Below are 17277 nucleotides of genomic sequence, written 5' to 3' on the forward strand. Positions count from 1 at the left end.
ATTAATTAACTCACACACACACTGCACGCAAGTATCTTTTAAAGCAGAATATACTTGAATTGCCTTAATTACATTCTCATTGCCCATGTCATATTTTTGCAAATAAATGTGCTATAACATTTACGGTTTGTTCAATACTTCACAAAACTTGACACGAGGGATTTTGACCACGATGCGAGAAATGTACAATACTTATATATAAGAAACATTCGCGCCGCACAGGGATTACAAACACTAAGTAACTTTCTACGTAGGCGCCTAAATAGCCTAGTAGAAAGTAAAGACTCCGACAACACACAGAAAACCCAGTATCAGGCACTTACTTTCTCGGTTGAAGGAGCCTTTTTTTTCATAGTTAAGCCAAATCAATCACTGCTTTATGGCCAGGCTAGTTTTGAGCGTTTATTATTGTATATTTTGGTTGCTCAGCACTTCAAGGCATAGTTTTTGTTAATTTCTTATATCTGCCTTTTCCGAAAATCGTAATATTGATGTTCATCTATATTTTCATGGCAAGATGTGTTCCTTCTTTATCGATATGTAATGAAATTTAGTATTATTTTGCCTTATTCTTTATATTGGTTCGTAAGCACCTGAGTCGAATGCCATTTTGATATTACCATTTCCGTTGATGGCCACTGTGCTAATAAACATTGCATCGTATTGCTACACGTGTGTGGTATTTGATTGTTTGAACGAGGCGCGTGGGCGCCATCACTCGAGAAAAGAGGAGGAAGAACGCTCTATGGCTCTTGAGCTGTCGGCTGGACTGAGGAGGAGGAGACGATACAGCACTATCTTCTATCTTGTCGCCGCTTTGCTGCGTTAAGAAAAAGATTGCTGGAGATGCCGTTTAGAAGAATTGGCCTGGACTTGACAGAGCCTGCAATTCTTTCGTTCGGGGCGTCCACTTTGGGTTTCAGCCACAGGGATGCATGCTTCGCTGTTCAAACATTCCTTACAGAATCTAAACGAATGCCCTGCTAAATTCTATTTTTTAATATTACTTTTAAAATAATTATTTCTCATTCAACAGCACCTTCCTGATTTTATTTTAGCCGGTTATTCAACCCTATTCAATGCTATTCCCATAGATATTAGGAAATTTATGTTATATATTATTTTGGAATAATCCATCCATTTCTTGGCCAATCCCCCATCGTGGGTAGGAGCCACACGTGCCCCAGGCTACAACAACAACAACAACAACGACTGGCCAGTGCTGCATTATAGCTTGTAAATATATTTCGTAAATAGTCTCCAGTTTTATTCCTTCGTTCGCGTCCCATTTTGGTGGAGGGCCCGTTCCCCGTTCTCGCCGCGGAGCTCTGCAGCGGCCGCTCCATCCTGCTTTCCGCTATGCCTCCCGGCGACGACACCTCGTATTCTTCTACTATTGCGCCCCTGACAACAACGTACTTTACGGTTACCAATCCCCGCGATCCTGTCATATTCTCCGGCCAAGATAATGTCGACGTCGAAGACTGGCTCAGCCTGTATGAGGGTGTTAGCCGAAGTAACCGCTGGGACCCTACCATTATGCTAGCGAATGTCCTATTCTACTCGCGCGGAACTTCTCGTGTCTGGTTCCGGACACACAAGGATGAGATCTATAGCTGGGATGCTTTCAAGGATTGGCTAAGTGACCTCTTTGGAAATCCCACCGGTCGGCTATTGGCTGCCAGAAAAGAGCTTGCTACCCGAGTTCAGTTTTATGCTGAATCGTATGTCTCGTACATACAAGACGTGCTCGCTCTTCGCCGGAAAGTTGACGAGAACATGGACGAGATTGACAAAGTCGCCCACGTACTCAAAGGCATCGCGGACGACGCGTTCAACTAGCTGGTCTTCAACAATGTGTCCATTATCAAAGTCATTGGCAAGGAAGGCCGCCGTTTTGAGCTCGCTAAAAGCCGCCACGTCATTCCACAGTTCTCACGGCTCCCTAACACAGCTGCGACGTCGTCTTGCGTCGACCTTACCACTTCACCACCTTTAAATGAGACCGTCACACATATTGTTCGCCGCGAGCTCGAGGCCACAAGTCCTGCGCCGTTCCATCGACGCCCCCTTGACCCCACCATTGACCAAACCGCCCCAGCGATCTCTCTCATTCAGGCAGTTGTGCGGCAAGAATTTGCAAACCTACGTTTTCCTGCTGCCTACTTCGTCTCCCGACCTGATGCGCAACCGGTGCCGACAGCTACGCCTCACGGCCATCTGTATTCCCCTGCCAGATACCGTAACCCTACCAAGTGGAGAACACTGGACGACAAGCCCCTTTGGTTCCGTTGCCTCCGCATTGGGCACATCGTTCGCCACTGCCGCACTTCCTGGACGTCACCGCATTCAAGCTCCCTTTCCCCGTCTCCTCGCCCATATGCCGACCCGCGCCATTACTCGCCTCGCCGTATGCGTCCTACCTCTGACGTATCCGTCGATGTCAGTCTTCCTGCTGGCTCGCCGTCACCTCAGTGCCGTCGGTCCCCGTCACCCCCGCCACGCTGCTATTCGTCGCCGGCCAATTATGAACCATCCCGGACGGAAAACTAGGCCATGCAGTTCTTGTAGGTAGTGCTGCATCACGTTTGTCCTGCCCAAATCCTCAGTTGATGCTCCTCACCAACACGATCCCAATTGAAGTAGACGTAGATGGTGTTCCGTTGACGGCATTAATTGATACGGGAGCCCAAGTAGTTATAATGAGCGCTAACCCATGTTCTACCCTCAAGAACGTTCTTACGCCTGCCATCACTCGAACCGTACGCATCGCCAATGGCGCCACTGTTGTCGTCAGTAGTATGCGCACTGCTTGCATAGGAATTGCTGGCCGCCAAGTTCCAGTCCTGTTCCCCGAGCTGACCAGTTGCCCTCATGACCTAATCTTCGGGATCGACTTTCTCACGACGCATTCTACCCTTATCGACTGTGCCACCAGCACGCTGTGCCTCGAGCTCTACTTGCTCTACTTTCAGACGTTCGCCCCGAACAACCGAACACCCTCTGTACTACAGCGTTTGTTCGCTTACCTCCAAAAGCCCTAACCTTCGTCGAATTGGTCTCAACGGCAACCGTGTCTGATGGCGACTATGTGGTCGCACTTGTTCGTGATTTCCTCCTGGCGCGCCACATCCCTGTGCAACACTCCGTCGTATCCCTGGCCGCTAATCGGATGTGTCTCCCCGTTATCAATTTAGGCTTGATGAAGCAAGTGTTACCTCAAGGCATAGTGGTGGCCACGCTCGGGTCAGTGACAGCCGACCACCTCACTGCCTTTGCAGCCGACGCGTCTCCAGATCCTCCTCATTACTCGCAGGATGCCTTGAACCTCGACGGCCCATTACGTCCCATGGTCGCTCCGGACCTCGCACCAGACCTAGCAGCCTCCCTATATCACCTTTTGCTTTCCTACCGTGACATAATTGACACGAACAATCGACCACTTGCTCAGACGTCACTTGTTAAGCATCGGATAGACACCGGTGATTCTGTTCCCATCCACCGCCGACCGTATCACCTGTCCACGGCAGAGCGGCAAGTTATTCAGCAAAGTAAACAAGATGCTCACCAGAGGCATTGTTGAGACCTCGTCGAGTCCTTGAGCGTCGCCGGCCGTGTTCATCAAAAAGAAAGATGGCACGTGGCGTCTCTGCGTTGATTACTGCCACCTAAACTGAATTACTAAAAACGACGTTTATACTTTGCCACGAATCGACGACGCTCTTGATTGTCTTCAGGGTACCAAATACTTTTCGTCCATCGACCTTCGATCTTGTTATTGGCAGACTTCCATCGATGAGCAAGACCAGGAAAAGACCGCTTTGGTCATTAGAGGTGGCCTTTACCAATTCAAGGTTACGCCGTTCAGTTTATGGAATGCGCCCGCCACGTTCGAACGGATGATCGACTCTCTGCTTCAAGGTTTCAAATGGTCAACTTCCCTTTGTTATGTTGATGACGTTTTTGTGTTTTCTCCTACATTTAAGACGCACCTTGAGCGCGTCGCAGCTATCCTTGACATCTTCTGCAAGAATGGGCTCCAATTAAACCCATCACAGTGCCACTTCGGGCGCCGACAGATTACAGTACTTGGCCATCTCGTCGATTCTTCCGGAGTGCAACTCGTCCCGGAGGTTGGAGCAGTAATGGCTTTTCCTGTACCTCAGTCTGTCAAAGATGTCCGGAGTGTTGTGGCGCTCTGTTCTTATTTCTGACGGTTCGTGAAACATTTCGCAGCAATCGCTCGACCACTCACTGAACTTCTGAAGAAAGACGTGCCTTTTACGTGAGGTTCCCCTCAGGCTGCCGCACTTTCACGCCTTATCACGATTCTCATCAATCCACCGGTCTTTGCCCACTTTGACCCGTGCTCACCTACAGAGGTCCGAACTGACACTAGTGGTTATGGGATCGGCGCCGTCTTATCGCAACGCCAACACGGGCACGACCCGTTAAAGCCTACGCTAGCCGGCTCCTGACAACTGCAGAGCGCTACTATTCGATTACCGAGTGCGAATGTCTTGCTCTCGTTTGGGCTGTTTCAAAGTTCCGCCCATAGTTATATGGCAAACCCTTCTTAGTAATGACAGACCACCATGCGCTCTGTTGGCTTTCGTCGCTCAAGCATCCTACTGGCCGGTTTGGTCTTTGGTCGCTCCGACTGCAAGTATACCACTGCACAGTGACTTACAAATCAGGATGCCAACACCAGGATGCAGATTCTCCTTCTCGCTACCGAGTCAAAGACACGACCTCTATGTCTGATACTGACACCGACGCATGTGTTCTCTCTGTTTTTTCACTGCTCCATGTCGTCGACGAGCAGCGCTGTGACCCGTACTTGCGTATCATCATTGACCGCCTGGAATCGTCACTCGCCGACAGTTCCCTTCGCTTATTCAGACTTCAAGATGGCGTACCCTACCGTCACAACGTTCACCCTGATGGCCCTGCATTACTCCTTGTGATCCCTAAACACCTTCGCTCTACCGTTCTCCACGAACTTCACGACTCAACCCCCCCCCCCCCCTGCCGGTCACCAGGTTGTGTCACGTACCTACGACCGGATCCGCCGACGCTTCTTTTGACCGGGGCTTGCTCGCTCCGTTGAAAGATACGTAGCTGTGTGTGAGAAATCCCAGCGACGCAAGACACCATCGACGCTCTCTGCTAGGTACCTTCAGCCACTCGACATTCCCACGGAACCATTCTTTCGGGTTGGTTTGGACTTACTTGGCCCTTTTCCTCTTTCTACCTCTGCGAGCAGGTAGATTGCTGTGGCCACGGATTACGCCACGTGCTACACCATCACCCGCGCGCTTCCGACAAGTTCCGCCCCAGATGCCGCCGATTTTTTTCTACGCGACGTGATTTTATTACATGGAGCTCCGTGACAACTTCTCACAGACCGTGACTGGACACTCCTATCAAAAGTTATCGCGGACATCCTGCAATCATGTGCCACGAGGCACAAGCTATCCATGTCATACTATCCGCAAACAAATCACGGAGCGTCTCAATCACACTCTCAGAGATACGCTCGCGAAATATGTCTCTTTAGACCACACTGACTGGGACCTCGCTGCATAGTTTCTCACATTTGCTTATAATTCCTCGCGACACGACACAGCTGGTTATTCTCCATTTTTCCTCCTGTTCGGCCTAGAACCAGCACTGCCCCTTGACACAACCCTCCCTGTTCATGCGGCACCGGCCAGTGAATATGCACTTGATGCCATCGCCCTCTGGCCCACGCAAGGGAAATTGCCCGTGAGCGCCTTCTGAAATCCCAAGAGAGTCAAAGGCGTTTTACGACCGGTGACACAGAGACATGCACTTCCCGCCTAGATCTTTGGTGCTTCTGTGGTCTCCGTCACGTCAGGTCGGCCTGTGAGAAAAAGTGCTGTCTCCTTACACAGGCCATACCGGGTGCTTCGTGCCGTGACTCCCGCTACCTACGAGATCGCCCCTGACGCCCCATCTGCTTCCCAGTGCAGTGATATCGTGCACGTTACGCCATTCAAGCAAAATCACCCTCCCAGTGATGGCGTTCAGACGGTCCGGGACATCGCTTCTGCTGCCGGGAGATTATGCAACACGTGTGTGGTGCTTGATTGTTTCAACGTGGTGCGTGGGCACCATCACTCGAGAAAAGAGGAAGAAGAATGCTCTCTCTCTCTCGAGCTGTCGGCTGAACTGGCCAGCGCTTCATTATCCCTTGTAAATATATTTTGTAAATAGTCTCCAGTTTTAGTCCTTCGTTCGCGTAACATTATTATAAGTAGCAAAAGCAGGGCTCTGGTTCTAGTATGAAACAGAATACCGCACTGTTACTCGTGCGTCATTGGCTGTAGATTTATTTTGGTTCCCAAAGCAATTAGCACGCACATGGTCGCTAAGCTGTAATGTATGCTCCATTGTCGGTACCACACGCAACAACTTCTTTGGATAATCTAGCTTGCGGGAAACTTTTTCAACTTGGTTCATTAATTGTCGAGGTAGAAATATTTCAGTGCCGCTAACCCATGATTTAAGGATGCGAACGTCACCGCCAACACAGCGCTCTTTCCACTTGCCCCCGTTTAACCTCCGCAAGCGAAATTCCTTCCCTGAGTTCTCCCATACCAGAGCTGGATGATCCCGTTACGAATACGTCACGGGCTCTGCCCTGTTTTTTTTTTTTTCTCGCCTGTCAGCTGCGCGGCGCACTTCCGCTGACGGTCTCTCGCGCGAGCTATTTCATGTGTCTCGTTTCGCCTGGTGGACGACTTTGCGCGCTGTGCAGGAGAACACCTGACAAGCGGTATAAGTCATTGCTAAGCGAACACTGAGGCAGACGCAAGCGGATCAGAGCATGATCGCGCGCTGGTACATGATAGAAAATGACATTGTTTCGGTGTCTACACGCACTACTGCAGGACGCGGGAACAAGCCGACAAAACGGAAGTACATCTCTCTTGCTGCGGTGAGAAGTAAAACAAGAACAGGCAGGCATTGTATTTGCGGGCTTTATTATTTCGCTAAGCTTTAATTCGTCTATTCAAGCAACACATTACACAAATAACAGATTTTGCCTTGAATAATTATCAAATTCACGTGCCACTATGAGCGACGTCACAGCACTGCCATGTACGTAAGCGCACTTGTGCGGTATACGTCGACGCTCCGGCTGGGAGCGCGGCGCCCGTGAGGAGCAGGGTTTGGAATTTTAGCTCTTTCCGCGGCGCGCAGATGTCACACTTAGCAGGCAAGATCATTAGCGCGCATTGTGTGCACTGCACCTGTCAGCTCAAAATGGCCAGACCTGGTGAGGGGCCCTTGAAGGCAGATGCACCAACAGTGAAAACACAACGTGTTGTACGACCTAATCTGAATAATGCATATTTTAGGACGGTAAAGTGCGATAGACGGGACAAATACGGCACAACTGTGAACGCTTATTCGTTCACATTTGTCAGTAGCACTCGTTCCGTCTGTCTCGCCTTACTTTGTCGCGTCTATCACGCTTTATCCTACTCAAGTATGCGTCACCAACTCACTCGAAATCATGCTCTTTCGACTAATGTGTTCGTTAGTAGCATGTATTAGTTGCTGACCACATTTAAGATACGCACTCTCATAGCCCGCATCGTAGCGACGCCTGTAACTTTGCACCACTGCATTCATGAAAAAAAAGGAAAGATTAGGAGGCATAGTCATGGGACAGTCTTGAAGCCTAGACATAAAAAATATGAAGGAAAAGCTCATGGCGAATATGCCTGCTCAAATTATAGGGAAGCGGTAATTTCTAGTCACCGAGCGCGCGGAGAGTATCGGGGAGAGCAAAGCGGGGGTTTGCGCCCTTCGTGGCGAAGGCGTCACTAAATAATACCACAAAAAGAATGCTTGAAAGGTCCGGCAACCACGGAGGGCCCATGTCCCCTGAACCAACGCGCATATAAGCCCCCAAGAGATGGAAGAGCGGCGTCAAAGGAGGTTGTTCTGCCCAGGTTAGCTACATACGTCATGCTCCCTCCTAGTATTTTTCCTTCCGCCATCGCTGCATCATAGATGGCGCTGTAATGATTCTGGCCTCTACGACAAGCGTGAGTTTCCGCACCTAATTTCTAACGAGCAGGCAGCAAAAAAACGAGGTTTTCAAATTCTTGCCGCACAACTGCCTGAATGAGAGTGATCGCTGGGGCTAGTTGGTCAATGGTGGGGTCAAGTGGGTGTTCATGGAACTGCGCAGGACATGTGGCCTTGAGTTTGTGGCGAACAATACGTGTGACGTGCTCATTTAGGGGTGGTGAAGCGGCAAGGTCGATTCAAGATGACGTCGCAGCCGTGTAAGGGAGCCGGAAGAACTGTGGAAGTACGCGAAGGGTTTTGGCGAGCTCAAAGCGGCGGCATCTCTTGACAATGACATCGATGGTAGACACATTGTTGAAAACCAAGATGTTGAACGCGTCGTCCACGATGTTTTTTTGTACGTGGCCAACTTTGTGAACCTCGGCCATTTTCTCCTCGACTTTCCGGGAAAGCGCGAGCACGTCTTGTATGCACGAGACATACGATTCAGTAGAAAACTGTACTCGGGTAGCAAGCTCTTTTCTAGCAGCCAGCTGCCGACCGGTGGGATTTCCGATGAGGTCGCTGAGCTTCTTTTTGAAATCGTCCAAGCTAGAGATCTCGTCCTCGTGTGTCCGGAACTAGACACGAGGAGTTCCGCCCACGTAGAATAGCACATTCGCTAGCATAATGGTAGGGTCCCCGCGGTTGTTTCAGCTAACACGCTCATGCACCCTGAGCCAGTCCTCAACGTCGACATTATCTTGGCCGGAGAATATGCCAGGATCGTGGCGATTAGTAACCGTAACGTACGTTTTGTCGGGGTCACAGGAGTAGAAGGAGACGAGGTGTCGTCACCGGGAGCCATGGCGGAAAGCAGAACGGTGCAGCCGCTGTGGAGCTCCGTGGCGAGGATGGGGAACGGCACCCTCCACCAAAATGTTACTCGAACGGAGTATTAAGACTGGAGACTATTTACAAGGTAAATTTACAAAAGGTAACAGCAGCGCTGCCCAGTTCAGCCGACAGCTCGAGAGCCAGAGAGCGTTTCTCGTCTTCGTCGGGGCGCCCACGTGCATTAGCCCAAGAAGCACGCAGTATGTAAGTATCAATATTTTAGTCACGAATATTACAGCGCACGCTGTTTTTCTAATCGCTCCGGCTCCTACAGGCGGGAATAAAACCAGGCGGGAATAAAACCAGCAGCAAACATCAGACTACCTGGGAAATTATCACCAAAACTTAAATATCTAGTAAATCAAACGAACAATCGATTACGAAGGGTCTAAAACCTAGGCCGCGATTTTGTAGCGATCCCTTTTCCGATGCTACTCCTTCTGCTCATTGATCTGACCGACATTCGGCTATCGTTATTAAATAGAACAGTCAGCCGGTAGTTCTGAACTTAGTGTCACACATTACTTCCCCCCTCTTCTTTGGCTTCTGGATTGGATTGGCGCGGCTCGCTACGTGCTTGCGCGCGCTTTTCCGAGCGCAGATTGGTGTGCGCCTGGTTTCTGCACTAGGCTTTTGCACGATCGCCTGCTTTTTGCACTGGGCTTTCAAAAGGCGAAGTGAGCGTCGCTTACTGCGGAAGTGCTGCGCCGCGGGCGTACCGTGCATGGAAGCGCGCAGCAATGCCGGGAAACATTCATACAAAAGCAAAGGGTCAGAAAAGTGCGCTTTATTTTCCCTTACTATGTCACACTGGGTAGCGCCGTGCAATCGCTTCTAATAAACGCAGAAACGAGTCCTTGCAGCGCATGTGCCCATTAATCGATGCCCACCATAGCCATATCAGGTGCGACTCGAGAAGCTGTGGAGTCACCCTGTAGCCGGCGGAGACGAGGTGGCGCTTCACCTTCTGCCAGTAGCTTTCGATTTTCTGGGTGTGAGCGCCCGTGATTGGGTCTACAAAGTTCATGCTGCGGTTAACAGCCTCCCATTGAAAATTCAGTCTTGCTCCGTTAGTCCCCACTAAGTTCGGGATGCAGTTGTATCCGGCCCATTCATCACTGTGGATGATGGTTCCCGGTTCAACGTTGGCTGCAATAATGGGGCCTAGCGTCGCCGCGTCTCGTCGGTCGACCTTGAATAGTCGGAGCTCCCCGGTGGTCACGCAGATCATGCCGAATACCCATGGTCCACGATCTGCAATGCCGCCGTAATTTTGGCGGCTCGGCGGAACGTTGTCGCCCGTCATCAGGCGGCCTCGATTGTATTTTCGCTTGCCGCGAAGGAGGCATTCATCAATTTGCACAATCCTACCGGGGCCACCGAGTGGGGGTCGCGCCAGCAGCTCGTCCCGCACGACCTCACGAGCGTAGTTCCTCCAGTGGGCGATGACATGGTCCGACAGATTAAGCAAGTCGCCGGTCATCTCCTTCATGAGCCACGTGCCTATGTTTTTGCTCACGCAGTACATGAGCCAAATCACTTGCCGTCTGCAGTAAGCGACGCTCACTTCGCCTTTTGAAAGCCCAGTGCAAAAAGCAGGCGATCGTGCAAAAGCCTAGTGCAGAAACCAGGCTCACATCAATCTGCGCTCGAAAAAGCGATCGCATAACAGCCTAGTGCAGAAACCAGGCGCACACCAATCTGCGCTCGAAAAGCGCGCGCAAGCACGTAGCGAGCCGCGCCAATCCAATCCAGAAGCCAAAGAAGAGGGGGGAAGTAATGTGTGACACTAAGTTCAGAACTACCCAGTCAGCCATGGAAGGTGGGTTATAAGCGTGGCAAACATCGAGCGGAAAGCAAAGCATCGCAAGAAAATCGCATCACTTATTAGGCAGTGCTACAAGCCACTGTGTTTAACAATCGCAGGCACTGACATCCTGTTCTTCGGATGAAAACATTAATGAAAACGAGCGTCTGATTGACATGCCTCGATTAAAAAGAAATTTCGCTGTTGTTATGTCGGTCTATATTTGCCCTACAATATAAAAGACAAATACGCGAGCACGTCGAACACAAACAATGCAGACAAGTTCTCGCGAAGCTGGACTTCAAGCTGAACACTATCAATAAAGTAATCTTCACACAAGCTAATATCTGTTCAAGTGTCAAACATCGCAGCCGCGTGCCAACTCGCGATGCCCGTGACACATCGACATGCATTACACACGTAACTTGCTAAAATTCATACCTACGGAAGGATTTCTTGCCGGGAAACTACCGAGAAAACAGTAACTTTCAGCGTTTACGTAAATATTTGCCCATTAAGTCCCAACGATCAGCGGTGGTAGCACATCACTCCATAAAGCAAGTAAGCGGTAAGAAATAATACATTTCACGGAAACTCCCCTCGTGAAACGCTTTGCTAAATGTGCAGAGCAACATGGTCAACATACGCTCAGAACGTGTTCTGTTGTTGTTCCACAAAGCTTACTACATGAACCAGAAGCTGCGAGAATGCGCGCAAGCGTCAGACCTGCTTACCTTCAATGTGGTCGGCAAACGGCTCCTTCGTCTCGCAGGCACCACGCGACGACGCTCTTTCGGGCGCGAACACTGTCGAAATGCCGATGAACACCCGCGCACGAAAGCACAACTTTCAACAAATTCTTCCACGCACCATAATTCGAAGCCACAGTACCAGGTATTCCACGGGCGAACGCGGACAGGCGAGAACAAAGGCAGCTCGGACTGGCGCTGTAGTACACATAAGACACTGGCGTATCACAGGAAACATAAGGCGAACTAATGGCGTTACACGAATCCAGAGGTTTCTTGATGGTTAATGCAGACGGTACGGATCACAGCTTGTTTAGGCACTTCGAAAATATGATTAAATTACCGTGTAACCGCTCACAGCAACACAACGTGGCCCAGCTCACCCTCAACCGTTACACTGCGGCAGCGCCGCACTGCGGTTAACAAGTGAATTTAGCCTCCGAGATCTGCATTTTCTTTTAGGGCGTACAAGTTGAAAAAGCACGGCCTTCTAGATTTAAAAAAATCGTAGCTGGAAGGAAGGCTGGTATTTAAACACAAGTTATTGAGTTTAAAGTGTCTAGGTGCGCTGCCTTGTTTTTTTAAGTATATACAGAGATTTTAGACGAACTATGCACGAACTTTTGCCGGAGGACACGAGCCGATCAGCGCGCACCATGTGCAGCTCCGTCTTGCTTGCCATGGCGCACGGTGTGCGGGCAGCCGCGATAGCTGTGACACCCACCGATCAGAAATTTGGAATCGCCACACATATACACGCTTCTTATGGCGCCCAGTAGCGTGTTTTTGAGAATGTAAGGAATTATCTTGAATAGGTGGAACCATATTTCCCGTAGCGTAAGGAATATGGGGAACAAAATGTGGCGATGGCTGGCTTGCAGCGGCAGCGGAACTTCGGCCAAAGTGAAGCAGGCGTACTGCTTGCATGCTCGCGTAATCAAATACGGCCATACCCCGCACACAACTTTCATACTCAGCCAACACAAAATTATAAATTATTCAGTTGTACGCCCAAGCAAGCATTTACGGGATCCGCGCTGCCCTTCTTCTACGCGTGCTAATATCGACACAGCAGTTACTCGTACTTGTGGTCAGCGCGAAAGCGACGAGAACAGCTACTTAAATGGTTGTATAATCATATACGCTCACTAGCAAAGCGGCAGATTGGCCGCGGAGGCGTCCGCCTCTATTGCGGTTCATGTAGCGCAAGCCATCGAACACTGCGCGTCGTGCCACCGCGTCTCCAGCCGCCGCGCAATTGTTTTTTGTCGTGAGGGATTATTCGCTGCATGAGGCTTTGATGTACATATGTAGTGTTGATGGCGCGTGGTGATCAATACGGCCAAGATAGATAGGGAGGGGGAGGCAGGTGCACTCCCCATTTTTTTTTTACTTTGATACGCCAGTAGTTAAAGTTAATATATCGTTCAGGTAGACGATCTATCTGTAGCATGTGTAAAAAGATGAGCACTATATATAAGCGCACTCTATCTTACCTGGATGTGCACTCGAGGGAGTACACAGCCAGGTAACATAGACTGCCCACACAGGTAACATAGTGCTCATATATATATATATATATATATATATATATATATATATATATATATATATATATATATATATATATATATATATATATATATATATATATATATAAGCCAGATCTATAAATTAAGTAGATGATTTCCCAAACTGGAGGCGAAGCGGAGCATCTGTAAGACACCTGCTATGAGAACCGTCTTAAACACTCAATCAATTATATTTGATAGCCTAGCTGGCGCACAACTTTCATGAAATTCTTGCATATTAGGTTAAATACTGCCGATTTCTACATATATGGCTTGCTACTGGAGAATAGCAGGTTGAAAAAGTAAGAAATACTTTATATATTAAGAGAATGCATGGCATAAATCATTATATACACCATCCTATTTCATGGCATGCTCGATTTTCCGCACAATATAGCCACAATTAGTGCCGGTCGGCATGTCTAGTGCGAGGGGTGCAAGCAGTGCCTTTTCCTTGAATCTGCCAGTGACTAACATATAGTACAGATAGCTCTAACTGTACTATTCGCAAAAGATGCTTACTGCGCACACTCTGTTACCTACATGTGCACTCAAGTGCACATGTAGGTAACATATAAAGAGTGCATGCACCATATATAGATTAATGCTCTATGTTACCTACGTGTGCACTCAAGTGCACACCTAGGTAACATCCCGCCGTAAACACAAAGGGCACATACTACAATAATTAAAATAAGGGTTGTTTTCTTGGGGCAAAGGAAAGGATAAGTCAAGATTTACTACTTACAATGACTCTGCAGAGTGTATCAACGGCTGTCACAAAGTACAGATATATCTGCCTGTATTATATGTACAGAGAGTTGTTATGTGCACTCTATGTCACCTACACGTGCACTCAAGTGTACACTCAGGTAACACATAGTACACACCCAGTTAACATCCTGCCGTAAACATAAAGGACACATCCTAGAGGCATAATAAAGGTCACTTCCTCGAGGTATACGTTAGGATGAGTAAACATGTGGTACACACAAAGTTGGAGTCCCGGAGGTCACACAAAGGACAAGGAATCATAAAGGTCACATAGGGCACAAGAAGGAAACATAAAGGAAACATAAAGGCAATGACCATTTTCATAGGGGTTCAAAGCGGACAGATTCGATGTGTCATTTTATATCTTACGTGAATTTGTTACGTTGTTTACAAGGGTTCTGCAAAAGCTGTGTTTGCATATCACAAGTTTTTTCTTAGATTTATGGGTAACATATGAATTTTGTCCGCTTTAGATGTACTATTAGATGCAATTCATAGAATTTTATTGGGATTTTTCGTTGCTGAGATACACAGCTGTACACTTGATAGTTTCGTTTTCAAAAATTTCTCATTTTTGTCAATTTTAAATAAAAATTTGACGACGTAAACAAATAATTCGAAACCAAGAGTCACTGGATATTAAGTTTTTATTTTACATGCAACTTCGTCAAATTTGGTGCAGACGTAGGCGAGCAAAATGAATTCTCCTTTTACATTTATTTAGGTAGGAGCACCCGAGCTATAGCTTTCTCTTAAATAATGCGACTACTAATTGTTGTCCATCAGTGATTCGCACTCGTGGACAAATTGGAAATTTTGCCTCGGCATTCCGCCTCGTAAGCAAAACATGGCGGCACCAAGCCGGAAATACGTTTTGTATTCATGACAGTTTATTGCAGTTCTGTCTCGCCGCTGCCTACTATGGCTCGCTTACTCAAAAAAAAAAAACACCTCGCGATGATGCTCGGTATGCGGGAACTTCTGAAGAGCTCATCGGTGTTTAGGTGCACGTACAGCTGAGCTGGGCTTTTGTACTTTGTCTGAACAATGTATCAGGACATGCCACAAAGCCCTCTCTTCACAGCGAGGGACCCGCCGTGGTTGCTCAGTGGCTATGGTGTTGGGCTGCTGAGCACGAGGTCGCGGGATCGAATCCCGGCCACGGCGGCCGCATTTCGATGGGGGCGAAATGCGAAAACACCCGTGTACTTAGATTTAGGTGCACGTTAAAGAACCCCAGGTAGTCAAAATTTCCGGAGTCCTCCACTACGGCGTGCCTCATTATCAGAAAGTGGTTTTGGCACGTAAAACCGCATAATTAATTTTTTTTTTTAATTTTTCACAGCGAGGGCAATGTATTGAGTCCGGTGATAGAGAATGTTCCACTATGCAGAAAGGCGCTTGTCCAAAATCTGTCGGTCTATCACCAGTTTCTGAACAGCCGTTCCAGTGCAATTTCACAAAGGCAGCATGAAGGCAATCCTTGATTGTGTATGCTATTCTCGTGTTGTTCAAGTAAAACAAATTTATGTGCATGAGTGCATGTTTTTAAATATCCCTGTACCTAAATTTAGCTTTCCTTGTTTAAACTACAAGAAAACATATGCTTACATACGGCTTCATCTATGTGACGCTGTTTTATAATGGTCTCGTTGTACAGTCTGAATCACACTTATCTGGAGTCATCAACCGGCCGATTCGGCCGCCGTCTTTTGTGCACAAAAAAAAAGAAAAAATAACGCACATGCCGACCATGCACCGAGAACACGCATGGTAGGTCCATGCCCTATCGGTTAAACACAAGTAGAACGTAGCAGCTACATCGCGAGGTAGCACATGCGAGCGCTGGCGCAGTGTGCTATCGGTCACTCTAGACAAGTGGGACTGTACGCGCACACAAACAGGTTGTCGAGGTCACTGACGTGTTACGGGCAAGCGCTCATACCAACGTGACTAATTCCTTGGTTAGAAAAAAACAATCGGTGTCCACACCGTCACTGCAGCTGACGTCATCGACAAGATATGCATTCTGGTGCATTTGGAACCCATTCATCTACTAAATAATCTTAATCCGCTCGTGCTGTCGATATGTACTTACGCTTAGCACGAAGTAAATCAAAGACGATGCAAGTCCAACGCTGTTTCCATAGCGCAGGCGAAGACACTGTAAAACGGAGGGGTATGTAATGTAATATTCGCAAGCACTGCGCAAGGTTTCCACTCATACTGTTTTCACTTGCTAGAAAAAAAAAGATGTTTCAATCCTGCAGAACACTTCAATGAAATACTTTCGTAGAGTTTATTTAATTGTGCAGTGCTCGAACTGTTTTCTACGCAGCTTCACACTCTAAGCGTCAAACAGGCTTTCGGTGTCAATCTTGTAAGGAAGATGCGTAAGCTTCCAGCCATTTTCCGAGACAAAGGTTCTTGTACCATGGCCTCATGTGACGCAGGCTTACAGCCCGGGCCTTACATAATTTTATAAAATGGACTGCTCTCAGTGCACGATTACATGCCTGAGGCGCCACCCTACACGGGTTCACCCTGCTAATGCTTTCCTAACTCTACTTTTCTGTGCCTTAATCTCTTTCTCCCTGCGGAGCGAAGGAGATTAAGAAGAAGCCGAGCGCACGGATTGTTGAGCTACATGCGCGGTCTCCCCATCCACTTTCTTGGGTTTATAAACCGTTTCGCGAAATGCGAAGGTTGTGGGTTCGCTTCCCACCTGCGGCAAGTTGTTTTTTCGTCCACTTTAATTTCGATCTATTTATCGTTTCTTTATTTCATTTATTATGCACAAGTAATTTGTCCTATGTTGTCCTTAGTGTAAGTGTTTGTTGGCTTCTTAAGATATGACTAATAAAAAAATCGGGCCCCTTGGTTAATTGCCTTCCTTCTCGTTTATGCCCCGTCTCCAGCCTCTCCTCTTCCTTCCCTTTGCCAGCATTTCTGTTCCGCCTCTCTGTCCATTGAGAATGTCTTCTAGCCTAAATGATATGCTTATTAGAAGCTGCGAATCATTTGTAATACATGCCATACAAATTTAATTACATGGCTCAACAATCAAAGACACCGTCTTCCTCTCCGCCTCCCGAAATTTTTTTTTCTTGCCTTTAGAAATAGTTGGAAAAATAGCGTTTCAGTGGTACTTTAGGACATCTTCTGGCAATTTTAGGTATCTGTGGAGTTCGCGTCTTGATGGGATTGTGGCTTGGCCGACTTCCGACCTCGTGGACTTCGTCTGAATAGCAGCGGAACATCTAAAATTATGCATGCTCAGCTCTCTTTAAAGAAGTGCTTAAATAACTAGAAGGTGTGACGTAATAGTTCTGCGGAAACCCGCAAGGTGGAGAGAAGTAATTAATAAAGGGAAGATCAGACATAACCCCGTTCCTAGCAAATGCTAGAAAGGAAACCCATACGGGTTCCT

At 48.0% G+C, this 17277-nt stretch overlaps 1 protein-coding gene across 1 annotated transcript in view; it reads right to left on the bottom strand.

Moving 5' to 3' along the window:
- The window catches only part of LOC139052634 (sodium/iodide cotransporter-like), a 53240-nt gene that overhangs the window by 14026 nt on the left and 21937 nt on the right, over window positions 1-17277 (bottom strand). The window contains exon 3 of the mRNA XM_070529702.1: window positions 15946-16011. Within this exon, the coding sequence (XP_070385803.1) occupies window positions 15946-16011 (66 nt within the window). The remainder of the gene's footprint in view (window positions 1-15945; window positions 16012-17277) is intronic.

The sequence above is a fragment of the Dermacentor albipictus genome, unplaced genomic scaffold (assembly GCF_038994185.2).
Source record: "Dermacentor albipictus isolate Rhodes 1998 colony unplaced genomic scaffold, USDA_Dalb.pri_finalv2 scaffold_28, whole genome shotgun sequence".
Classification (NCBI taxonomy): Eukaryota; Metazoa; Arthropoda; class Arachnida; order Ixodida; family Ixodidae; genus Dermacentor; species Dermacentor albipictus.